Source organism: Fringilla coelebs (genome assembly GCF_963513975.1).
Source record: "Fringilla coelebs genome assembly, chromosome: 2".
Classification (NCBI taxonomy): Eukaryota; Metazoa; Chordata; class Aves; order Passeriformes; family Fringillidae; genus Fringilla; species Fringilla coelebs.
This window is the reverse complement of record NC_140029.1, coordinates 83,397,368-83,410,301: the sequence shown is the minus strand read 5'-3', so window position 1 is coordinate 83,410,301 and position 12,934 is coordinate 83,397,368. Positions and strand designations below refer to the sequence as shown.

At 36.7% G+C, this 12,934-nt stretch overlaps 1 protein-coding gene across 6 annotated transcripts in view; it reads left to right on the top strand.

Moving 5' to 3' along the window:
* Positions 1-12,934, top strand: part of DLG2 (discs large MAGUK scaffold protein 2) — a gene marked incomplete at its 5' end in the record, with an annotated part of 981,693 nt that overhangs the window by 756,149 nt on the left and 212,610 nt on the right. For all 6 annotated transcript variants that reach the window (XM_084227140.1, XM_084227144.1, XM_084227143.1 and 3 more), the window contains one exon: positions 3,003-3,071. In XM_084227140.1, coding sequence (XP_084083266.1) covers positions 3,003-3,071 — 69 coding nt within the window. The remainder of the gene's footprint in view (positions 1-3,002; positions 3,072-12,934) is intronic.

Below are 12,934 nucleotides of genomic sequence, written 5' to 3'. Positions count from 1 at the left end.
AGGTTGAGGGTTGAGAGAGGAAAGCAAATGACTTCTCTAGTACTCTCTTTGCAAAGACAGTGTGTCTTGGTTTTGTCTAAACAAAAGAGAAGAGGAAATATTTTGGACTGTAACAACCTTATTTCTTCTACTTTCAATGCAGTAGGCAGGCTTTGGGATGAACTGATTTGAGCATCATGCAGTCTGATCCCTTAATGGTGGTTTGTCCATATTTCTGCTTTTCAGAAGTTTAAAACACAATAAACATTTCCCTAACGTGATTGTTTCATCCCAGATAGGTGTTTCACTGGTGTATTGTGTATCACTGAGAGTGTCCTTTGGGAAGGGAAGGTGGTGGTTCATCTGACCCCTGTGGGGAAAGAAAGGTTTGTGATGCTGCCTCTAGTTTCAGCATCACTCACACAGCACAAGTGCCTTCAGACCTTTCTTGGCCTAGAACAGAATTAAAGCTAAGCAGACTGGCTACTCACCTGTTTCTATAATACTTACTGATACGATTATCTGCATAATAAAAATTTTTAAAAATACGTGAACACCAGGCTGCTCTATTTTTGTTATGTAATGAAGCCATGAAATGGTTCACCTTGCCTGAGAAATAAGTTTAAAACAAAAAGCAATTTGAACCCATTAAAAAGAGAGGTTGGATTCTTTGCTCCCAGTTTTGCACCTTACTATTAATTTACAATCCCATTCTTTGTTCCTTCACTCTTAGGAATTGTCTTAGAAGAACCGTATATCCCCCTTTGTCTCAATGACCTAAAATAAAATGGATTTAAGCTAGAATTGATCTTTTAAAGGATCTAAAATTCTTTTCTTCAGGGAAAATCTATCTTGTGTGGCTGTAGTACTGGGCTGTATATTGAAATATTGTTACTTTATATTATTAAGACTAGTAGGAGGTTCATTCTGTATAATTTCAGAGAAATGGTAGCATTTTTATAAGCCTAAATGTCAAACACTGAATATTTTGATCTGTCAGTTTAAAACTGTACTGCTTGCTTATCTCAATAGGGATATGTTTAGGCATTCATCACAGGAAGTGTTGGTAGCAGAAAGCTTTATTTCTTCTGTGCTGCAAAAGACATGGCAACTGCACAAGTGTATTAAGCATGTGATGAAATCAGCTTCTTTCTGCTGGTTCCATCAGTTTGATAGAATTCACCAGGAGATTATCTTTTCCAGAAGTCAGTCAGGAATCATATCAGACTATTGTTCTGTCTCCAATAGCAACTTGTGTCAAGCAATGATTAAATTGCATTTTAGACTTTAAGATCTCATTATATTCACGATGATACCTTAGAAGGCACAAGCTTCTGTCGAGCATCAAACTTGATTTTTATAATCATGTAAAATAAAATGAGTTTTCATATCACCAGTTCTGAACTATTTTCAAGAAAGAAGGTGAGGGCTCATTTGAATACTGTGTCATAAATCCCTAGGAATGAAAAAGGTTTCTAATGGGTGGAATATTGCAGATAGATGAGCCCCTCACTTGGCAGTAGTGGGGTGTAAAGTTCCTTGTACATGCAAACTAAATGTGAAATTTTAACCAATATTCATATAATGTTCTGCAGTGTTTTTCCCACTCAGCTGTTCTGTTCATACCATGATCCCACAAACTTATGACTCCTAAGTTTGCTATAAAACAGATAAGAAGCTCTGCAGCTCTTCTTAGAAGGGGAATATACTTTTCCACAAACCTGAAACCTTCTCAATAGGGATGAATACTTTACCAACATAAAACAAGAGCACACTTGTCACAACAGAAGATACCAGGAAGCAGCAGGACTTCTGTTTGCCCAGTGACAGACATCACAACTCCATGGGCTGCACAAAAAAAACCAAGGGGGCATCTTTTCTGTCACACAGTATTGACTATGCTACAGGATGAAATTCATGTAAAATAGATGTGTTGCTCACTAATGTCAAATGAAATGCTTTTATAGAAAATAAGATGTGTTGCTTCTGAACAAGCAGCTTGAGATATATGCAAAGCTTGAAAGCAAGACAAAGTCTTCAGTTATTAGAATCAGGGATATAAAACTGACATAAAGATTTATTTTTATTTTGTACTTTGCATTATTAATACTGGGCCTCACTATGTGCTGTAGTCATTTAAACTAATCAGAAAATATACCCAGACGCTTCTGCTTTTTAATATCTTATTTAAACAGGATGTCTTGGGCAAGGAGTACAATTTATTATCACAAAACTGCTTTTGACTGATGCTCTGTTTTATCCATTTGTATTTACAATACTATTCTACCATAGTATAATACTGAAATTAGCACATACTGTGTATGTTTAACGGAATTATTGTTATTCAGGTTTCTTAGTCACATCAGTATAACATATGAGAAGCCATTAGACCTCAAAAATCAAAATCAATCAAAAAGGTTTTTTCAGAAAGTCTGTGTTTTGCTGTAGAAAAAATATCATCTTTTTTCCCAGATGTTGTGTCCTAGATTAATAAAAACCCATGTGAAAAGACTCAAGCTGTTTAAAATCTGATAGAACTAGTGTTGAAGTTACATCAAGGTGCAATTCTAAGGAATGCATGCCCTCTTTTACTGACAAGCACTGAGAATTAGATTGATTACATTATCATTTGCTGTTTTACCTTTTGCTCTGAAATTAAATTTGCATTGAATGTTTAGTATATTTAGTGGAATAATTAGCATTTAAGTTATTTTAAATTACTAAACTCTGTGTGTGAATCTATATGTATTTAAAAATGAGTAGGAAAGATAAGGGGGAGTTATTATCTTCATTTTTTGCTCTTAATGAGAAATGAAAGCTGAATTTCAACAAGAGAGATTGTACAATTAAGCCCCTTTTTGAACAGATGAGCACCACTGAAGTCAAAATGCTTTAGACACGTGTAAAATAATCTGATTGTTGTATCTATTTTGGCATTAGCTAAACTGCTAGAGACAATAAGAGCAAGAGCAACTTCTATTTCTTTAACAAATGCTTTTCTTTATTCTTCCTTGGCCGTCCAGTCATTCCCAGCACAGCACTGCAACGCGTCCCCCCACAGTGAGCTTGCAGCGGACCATTTCTGTGGAAGGGTAAGATGATTCTCTGTTGAAGCTGCTGTAGAGGTGTCAGGTCCCTCTGAGCTACCCCCACACACAGAGCTCTTCATTAGATGTGGGTTTGCACACCACGGTGTTTAAGTCTGTGAGATGAAGCAATGAAGTTTCAAATTAGTGCTGATCCTTCCTTGGTACTCACACTGAAAGGTTTGGTTTTCATGGAGATGAGAGTATCTGTCATGGAGATATATTGGATACATTTCTTCAATTCATCTCACTTGACTAGTGTTAATATTTACTTGTGTTAGCTGTAAAATCTTCCCACTTACCATGGAAAAGCTCAGTGAAGTCTTACTCTGTTTTCTTAATGTATGCATGAGATCTTTTTGACAAATCAGTGTTCAAAACTAAGGATGAAGAAAACAGAAATTAGCCCTATGCTGGTGAATATCTGTGTACATGAGTGTGTTAACTGTAGAACACAGCTCTGGGTGCACAGCTGCCTCAATTTTAACTAAGACAATGGTGTAAAATGCAAATAATTCACAACTAATAATATTTTTGCACCTTTACAGTATTAGAAAGGCTGATATTTAACACAGGAACACAGATTTTGTTTGCACTGACTGGCATAGTCTAAAAAAATGTCAATTCTTTTTTGTTCCCTCTCATAGAAAAGTGGAACTCTGTAGGCATGGGTAACAACCTACCATTGGCTGCTCTCCTTTCATATTTCAAAGCTTTTCTTTCTTGTGATAAAAGTGAGACTGTAAAGTTGCCACAGAGGAAAGATGTCATCTTGTTGTCTTTGAGTTTCTGTTGCAATTTACTGTGGTGCAGTCAGAAACTAAATTGGTCACTGTGTAAAATAATCGTGTTCGAAGTAAAATCTGAAATAGTTTTCTCAAAAGTCCAAATTTTTAATTTCTTATCTAGATCTACGATTTTAAAATATGATTATTTAAAATATGTAAAACACCTATGGTATTTATTCATTGAAAATTAGAATGAATAATGGAATTATGCAGAAAAAGTGCATGTGGCTCAAGGGCTATCATCTGGAAAATAGTTCTATAAATAAAGCCTTAATTGTCATCCAGCCCTTATGCTCAAAACATGACCAATTTTAAGGTAGATCAGGTTGCTCAGGATCTTGTCCAGTGAAGCTGAGGCTATCAAAAACCTGGAGATTTCTCAAGTCCTGGACTAGCAGTCTCAGTGCTTAAACACCCTCCTTTTAGATTTCTTTTCTTTATCGCTCTAACCCAAGGAGAGAGTTATAATAAATTCCCCTGACTCTTCTTCAAATCATCTCATGAATAAATTGATGTTTGAAATAAAGCTGAGCTTCCAGAACAATTTGGGTGGTAAAAAAGGACGGGGAGAAAAAATAATTTGCTGATTTGAGATTTAAGGAAGGAAATTCTATTATGATGTCTCTGGCTTGGTCTACTGGACCAATTCAGGAATCATCCTGTAGCTTTAAACTCCTACTTAAATCTGGAAATCAATCTTTCTAAATGAATTTTTAGATAAATTGCAGAATGTGTACTGGTCACACAGATGACTTGCAGATATTGTGTGTGAATCTTTACAGTACAGAAAATCTGCAATTGATGCCACAGCTCTCCTGTTGCTCAGGAGGCAGAAGAACATCAGCTTGTAATTATTACCAATCAACTTACACTGCATCATACTTCATTTCACATAGGAAAGTGGGGCTGTTAGCCTATTCCACTGCTGAGCAGAAATGAGTAATCAGCTCAGCCCTAAATATTTCATTATGTTAAAGCTCAGTTTATTCTAATGTTTTTGGAGAGTCCATGCTGCTATGTTTACAGCTAATAGAATTTGAGGTCAAAACAAAGTTATTTTTCTCTTTTAGCAACTGTGTTCCTATCAGTGGAATCCTGTATTTAGGAGAATCCCTATATTGCTTTTGAGATGCACTTTTTGAACAGCTGCTTTACCTGCAAGGCATCCCTGGCACACACTGACATTTGTACCCTGCATGCTGGCTCTCTCTGACTGACTGTGGAGTCACTGAAGTGATATAATTATTGGGTCCTAGGAATGAAAAATTAAATCTGGGAGGGTTAAAGAAATACAGAGGGAATTGCATGTGCTGGCATTTAGTCCTTTCCACCCTGTTGAAATATGTGATAATAGAGCTGCCCAGAACACATTTTTAAAGAATTTGAATAGCTTTTTTTCAACAAGGTGATAGATGAACACATAAAACCATTTAATTTTTTATTAGAGAGGGCTTTTGTGGACTTCATGTCCAGCAACAAAATGAATGACTAGGTGGGAAAAATAAAGACATCTTTAAAGACTTTTTTCCAATCTATTCAAGCCACATATTCTTCACAGTGTAGTATAATATCTGTACATGAAGTGTACAGATTTATTCTGTGTATAAAGGCATGCACTTCAGAGTGTTGGAGGTCTTCATTAGTAATTTCCCTAATGTTCTTTCTTCATGGTTTAAAAACCAAGAAAACTCGAATGTTTGAATTTGAAAATATTGTTATTTTGAGATTTTTGAAGTGATTTCAATGAACAATCTTAGCTGTGACTATCCAAAACAGGAAGAATATTGGTTGAAAACAGACCTTGTTTTTTTGAAATCCTGCCATACTAGCACACAAAGCTTTAATGTTAGTGATGTTTGACAGCTATTCTCTCTGCTTTTGGCATCCTCACTAAATTGAATTTTGTATGCTACCAGCCAGCTCTTAGAAACTGGGAATTTTTTTTCATTTGATCGAGTCTTTTTGACTTAGAGATGTGTCTGAGCATCTGAAATATATTTTAAAATATTTATACATAAATAAACAGCATTTGAACCATGAATAGGGATAAGAATTTTTATTCTGAATAGGACAGATATTACAGAATGTTTTTTGTTTCAGAAGTGTCTTCTTTAAAGCAATTTGAGATGCTTGCTACTAGTGGCCTGTATATTGATATTTCCAAACATGGCTTAGAGGCACTGCTATTTTTAGGTATTCTCTGAGCATTTGAATACTTCCTCTCTCCTGGTAATGCAATTCTGTGGCCTCTCACCAGTTTCATCTCATCTGACTTTGTTTACAAACTATAAAGCTGGAGCATTCATGGTAAATAGAGCTATTGAATTCTGTCAGTACAAGTTTTTACAACAGTGGTTTCAATATGGAACCAATAGTTTTTAAAAACAAGATGCAAAGCAAACCTTTCTAGTATGGAGTAGTCTGTGCTGGGTGTAGCAGGTGGTACAGAGATACAGTTTTCAGGACTTATTTTGGTCATTAGCATGTATATAATATACCTCCTGGAACAGGGAAGAGAGATAAGTGATTATGTGAGACAAAGGCTAAATGAAGAAGCAGACAGTAATAATCATATCCCTTATGGAGCTAAAGAGTATATTAGCTGTCCTACATTATCTCTCTAAAAATCAATGAGATTTCTCAAACCCAGGAGGCAGACTACTGTGCATTTGAAGTAAATGTCAGGTGTCATGGTAAAAATGCTGTCCAGTTTTTCAAATCAAAAAGATTATTCCTGTATGCCAATTCCATCTTGCTATCTGCAAGCAGAAAGCTTGTCCTGGTGTGCAGGCTTTAATTTCTCTACAAAAGATAAAATGAAAGATTGCTAGAGTCCAGAGGTCTTCCAACAGAACAAAATCTGTTGCAAAATATAACCCAGTGCAATCACACATGCATCAGTCAGGTTGAAGTTGGCTCCCAGTAGGTTCCCTTGTATTAAGTACACATAAAAGTTAGTGGCAATTTAGGCATGATGTTTGCAGAATAAATGCATAAAAATTGTAGCCATTATTAAAATTAGAATAAATCATTGTTTTAACATGTTCAATGAACAAGAAATTCAGGGAATCCATAGCCAAAACAACAAAATGCTTTTTTCAAGAAGGTGGGGTAACTTTAGTTATCCTAAATATCACAGGCAAAGTGATATTTTACTATGTAATCTGATAAATGTACATCTTATTAAAGGCTGAGGGCTTAGTTGTTACTATACCAATATTTGGTCAAATGAAAGAAGTCACTAGTCAATTAGAAGGCCAAAGCATTGTTTCAGTTTATGCAGGCAAAGTTACCCCTGGACTGTGATGGCCAATGTGAAAGCAGTAGATAAAAGGAAGGCTTCCTTAATTTTGTTAATTTTAATAATAATTGAAAGTAGGATCACACTAATTAAAGTCACTATCAGGGATGAGACCTCACAGGGTCAGGTGTAACACTGGTGTGTGCAGGTGCCACGAGGTGATGAAGGACTGGGAACTGAGAAAGGAAGGTCTGTAGCCCCCTACCACTGCCAGGCAATAAAGGCACATGAGAGGGAGGGCCAGAGAGGAAAAGCAAAGGGTGGAGCTGTTTCACACCATAATGAAAAGATTTTGCCAAGCCTAAGAGGGAATAACAAGGGGGAAAGTAAAAGCCGAGGTGCAGTGGAAGTGGTATTACAATAAAACAATAGATGAGAGCAGTACAGACAGATTTTTCATTTGTGTGAAACAAGAGTTGTAGAAGTAGGAAAGAAAATCTATATAAAGAAAGCTTGGTTCGGCCAAAACGCAAAGCCTTTTAAAAAGGTGTGTGTGAATATTTCAGGCCTTCAACCACTTAGATTTTCATATCATCTCTTGTTTGAGTGATCAGATTTTAAACCATCACACACACTGGCACATACTCTGTCCCTCCAATCTTCTTATGTTCAATGCTTTGAAGAATGAACAGTCAATTTGAACCACCTTTTTTTAGGTTCTTCCAGTATGAATGTCCTTTGGTTGCCAGAAATAAATACACAGGTATCTTTCAGAATTTTTTGAAGCATGAGAGGAAAACCAGAATTACCGTTGTGAAAAGGAAATGGTTTGATTAGCCAAATGAACCGAATGTAACTCAGTGCTCAGACTGTGGTTTGTTAGAAGCCAAACATATTTATACTGCTTAGGAGAAGAAGGGCCTTGCTGCCTTCAGTTTGGGTTGGGCTCTTGCAGAGAATCACAGAATGGCTTGGGTTGGAAGGGACTTTAAAGATCATCTGGTTCAAACCCCACCCCATCTTCCACTAGACCAGGTTGCTCAAATGCCCATTCAGCCTGGCCTTGAACACTTGCAGGGGCTGGGCATCCACAGCTTCTCTGGGCAACCTGTGCCAGTGCCTCACCAGCCTCACAGAAGAATAATTCCTCTTAGTATTTAATCTAAATCCACCCTGTTTCAGTTTAAAGCCATTTCCTCTTGTCCTATACCCTGCATGCTCTTCTCCTTGATATACTAATGTGACTTTACCCAAATAATACAACTTCTTACAACTTCAACTTCACCCCCTGCTGTTTGCTCATTCAAGTAGCTAAGATGGGTTTTCTTGCACTATATAAGAACAAAGGTTGTGGGCCTTGACTTGTATATTGATGCTACCTTAATTGCAAACACTAAGATAAATATTCTTCTGGGCTTTCTGTGATCTGTGTTACTATAACACCAAAGCAACAAAGACTTTATGTATGCTTTCAACATCCTTTGTGAAGAAAATAGCAGTTTGGGGGGAGGAGGAAAGGCAAAAAACCAACAATAACAACAAAAAGAAAAAAAAAAAGCCATAACAACAAAAAACCTGCAGCCAAATCAAGATCAAAGCCACATTTCTAAGCCTCTGCAGATTTGAGACACCTCATCGATTGTATAAAACTGAAGAAATCCCTAGGGTCTGATGTTTGAAAGCACCCAGTGTTGCTTAATATTTCTGTAGGTATTTCAAAAAGCACAAAATGTGTCAGCACTCCAATTTTATAGATGGTGCAAAAGAAACAGAAAGACAGAGCTGTGTCAATTGAGATGAATACTAAAACTGACTCTTTTCCTTAATGTTGCCAGCAGCACAAAAAAATCAATTCAATCGTGGATTTTCTTTCAGTTAATTATTATAAGAATTACTTGTTTTTAGAAAGCACTTCCTCATCATTTATCAGTCCAGTTTTAATCTCTTAAATTAGATCTATAATTACCATGGATTCCCGTCTATAGAGAATGATAGTAATGGTCACATTTTTTCTCGTGTTGTTTTCTGTTTGTTAACAGCAAACTGATCAAACCAAACATTCAGGACAAATGTAGTAAATAAAATGCACTTGCTGTTTTCAAGATAGTGATCAAATTAAACATGCATAAACCAAACAGCCTGCTAAGGAGAGAAATGCTGCACTTTGATTTATTTTTGGTCACTGCATTTTTATGACAGAAGACATTTTCTTAAGTGTTGACATTTAGTTACTGCTTATTGTTCTCAAATATTAATTTAGTAATCCTTTGCTCTTACATCAGGCCTGCAGTTTATAATGTGATTTACAGAATCTGATGCATTCTCCAAAGCAAGTAACCAAGTCCATCCAAATTGATTCTGCCATTGATTTCTCAGCCTGTAAATTTGTGTGGATTGCAGCACTTTATTTGCTCCATGTATTATTTGCTCCATTGCTCTATTAATGTAAATCTTCCTTTCTTCTGTCCCTACCTTTTTATTTCCTTCCCTGATCTCCTTTACAGAGGCACTGCCTCCCTTTATTCTGATTTCTCTCTTCTTTCCTCTTTTCTTTCCTTTTTTCCCTTCCCTTTTTTCCCCCTCCCTTCTGCTGCCTTCTGTCAGTCCAGGAATGTTTTCATCTCACAGTCCTTTCTAATTTCTGCTTGATTTCCCCTGCTGCTCTGCTCTGTTTATATGTGGTATAGAGCTGCAGGAGGGTATAAAACATGAACACACCAAATTAAAGTGCTGGTACGCTTTGTTAGCACCTACAAAGTTACCTTCAGCTGTATTTATCACAGAAGAAATTGTAAATGGGATAAATAGTTAAAGCTGGAGGCTGAAACATGAATTTCAGAAACACTGGATGTCAGACTGCTCCTTTTTCCAGGGTAGCTATAGAGTGCCATCTATTGTATCTTCAGAGAACGAGCTGAGTTGGAAGGGACCTGCAAGAATCACTGAGTCCAACTCCTGGCCCTGCAGAGGACAGTCCCAGGAGTCACACCCTGTGCCTGAGATCATTGTCCAAATGCTCCTTGAGCTCTGTCAGGCTCGGTGCTGTGACCACTTCCCTGGGGAGTCTGTTCAGTGCCCAACCACCCCCATCTTAAAAGTTCTGCCTTAGTTGCTGCTTTCTGCAGACAGCTGGACATTCTGAGTGCATTAACTATAAGCAAGCATCATTCCCATTTGAGTTACTTTTCTTTCAGGTCTCAACTCTCCCATCATGTCATCTTTAAGTGTTTGATTCTATTGCCTCCTTTACAGCATTTATCTGCATTTTGTCTTGAGTTCTCTCGTGTGTACTGGAACTACATTCATGACGATTTTTCACAGAGGCAAAGGAATTTTTCCTAGTGTTGGTTCCCACATATTCAAGAAAAATTGGAACAGCTGTTCTTAGACCTCCTTAAATATCATATTAAGGGTTGACTTTCACTTTTATACAAGGTGATAAAATATGTAACATCCTCATCTTCAGCTTAGACATTTCAGTGAGTTGAAAAAGCATTGGCAGGTAACTAATTGCTGCATCACTCTTAAAAGATCACTTGGGCAGTGGCTGGTATTGGTTTCCTTAATAAATATTTGTCCTACTTCAACTTCATAAATTTGATATCAACTTTTTTACCATCATTAGCCCTTTTATTTTGCTGTCATTCTAAGTACACTATGCAGATGTGAACAACTACATATTTTTAAAACATATTTATTATATTAAGGTGAATTGGCACATACATTCTGCTTCTTATAGCTTTTGTAGTACAGTAAGGGCTAAAGGTTATTTTTATAATGACAACAGCATTTAGGTGTTCTTGAATTCACATTTCAGATTCTGCAGGGTACTCAAATATGAAAGAAATACAAAGACATGTTAAGGATGGTCAGCCTTTATACAGCCAAATCTGAGTCATGATCAAAATGATCTGATTAGGTAAAAGAGCAGGGGCAGAAACCCATTGCATTCTAATCACAGCTTCTGACATTTTCCCCTTATTGTCTGAACTTCCTCTGAACATAATCATCCAAGAGCAGAATGTGAATTTTGCTGTCAAAAGGCCAAAATTATAAAACAGCACTGGCAGCACTTTAGGCATAAATCTGCTGACTTGATCAGAGACAGGGATTAATAACTGGGCCAACATTTTGTTGAGCTGCACAGCTTACTATTCAGTAGATACCCAGTTGTATTGACCTAGTTTTGTCCATGGCCCTGGCTTTCAACTCATTTGATCCAAGCCGCCTGTCATATGTGAAAATACTCATTTTTATTTTGAGCCAGATCTCTTCTGATTTCTCACCAGCAGAGCATGCAAGTATATTGGTTTGACTTTGCTGCCTCTTTTTCCTCACTATTCTGGTAAATAATAAATGGCAGCTGCTCAACTCTTGCAAAGTATTTCTGGTGAGTAGGGCTTGAAGATGACAAGTGTCACCGTATCATTTTGTGGATGAGGAAACTGAAGCTGGGAGAACAAATGAGTTGCCAAGAACACTCAGCAGTGCATGGGCTAAGCAGAGAAGAGAAACCATGCTTTCAGTTCACTGTCCTAGTTCTGCTCCAACCCCCAGGCCACACTTCTAATTAAAAACCTGTTTAGATTTCTTAGATTCTGGATCACATTATGTCTACTCTGCACATATTTAACAAGGTGTTAAAGGAGTTGTTACAAGGCAAATCAACAGCAGTGATGCAAAAGAAAAAAAAAAAAACCTCTATTTTCTGATTCTTAAAAATACTTCAAAAATACACAAATTCAATACGATATATCTTTTGCTCACAGTTGTATTTTTAACTGTTTTCTGACTTTACATTAAAAAAGTCAAGAGATGAAGAACCATATATAGTAGGGCTAATATTTTGCTTTAGTCCTCTCTTTCAAATACATGAAACTTCCGTTTCAGAAAGCTGAGATGTTACTTTAACATCATAATCAAGTTGGGGATACCATTTGAATATTAGCACTGGACAAAGATTAACAACTGCCTGTGATTTCAGAAGTATCATGTCAAGATAAAGTCTCCATGTATCCATAAGATTAAACTTGTATCAAATAAGGCATCGCTCAATTTAATCACTTCTCTTCCTTTTTTCTCCGTTCTTGAAAAACAAAACGGAAATGAAAGATCCATTTGTGTGATGCAGAACTGTGCTATAATATGGAGGAAATATTGAATCTTTTATACAAGAAGCATTCTGTAGAATTGTGTGTTTTTGTTGCTGGCAACTTTTTTTTGTAAACTTAAAGAATGAGTAGAGAATCTTATTTCTCTGGGAGGAGTCACAGACACCTATATGTATGTGTCTGGGAGACTTGCAGGGCTGAGCTTGAAATTTATACATCATAGTTGAACAGCATTTACACTTTTTCTAAAAATGAAATTTTAGTGGGATTTGAAATGGGGTAAGTACCAATAAACATGGAGTGTGTGTATGTATATGTGGTTGGGCGTGCTTATGTATCCAAGGGAGAGCCGGCTCTGAGGCCTTGCATGTAGAGACTGGGAATAAGAATATTTGGGACCCTTTCTCAAGGATGCTACCTTGATTGCTTAGGAAAGTTACCTATTTCTGGAAATATGTATTCCCATCAGTAAATTGCGTATTATGTTTACATCCTCTAGGTCATATTTTCAATTTACAGATGAAAAGAGCTGTGTGAAATATACCTGTTATCGTTTATTGATTTCTATCATAATTAATAGTTTGTAAAGAGCGTGGCAAAAGCAGGTACCCCTTGGGCTGGTTCAGTGATAAAGCTGCAATGTGACTTAACAAATGCAAGATCCTGATAGTGTCAAACCAAAGTTTTTAATGAGATTCGGCTGGATTAGCTTAATCATGTAAATGTTCT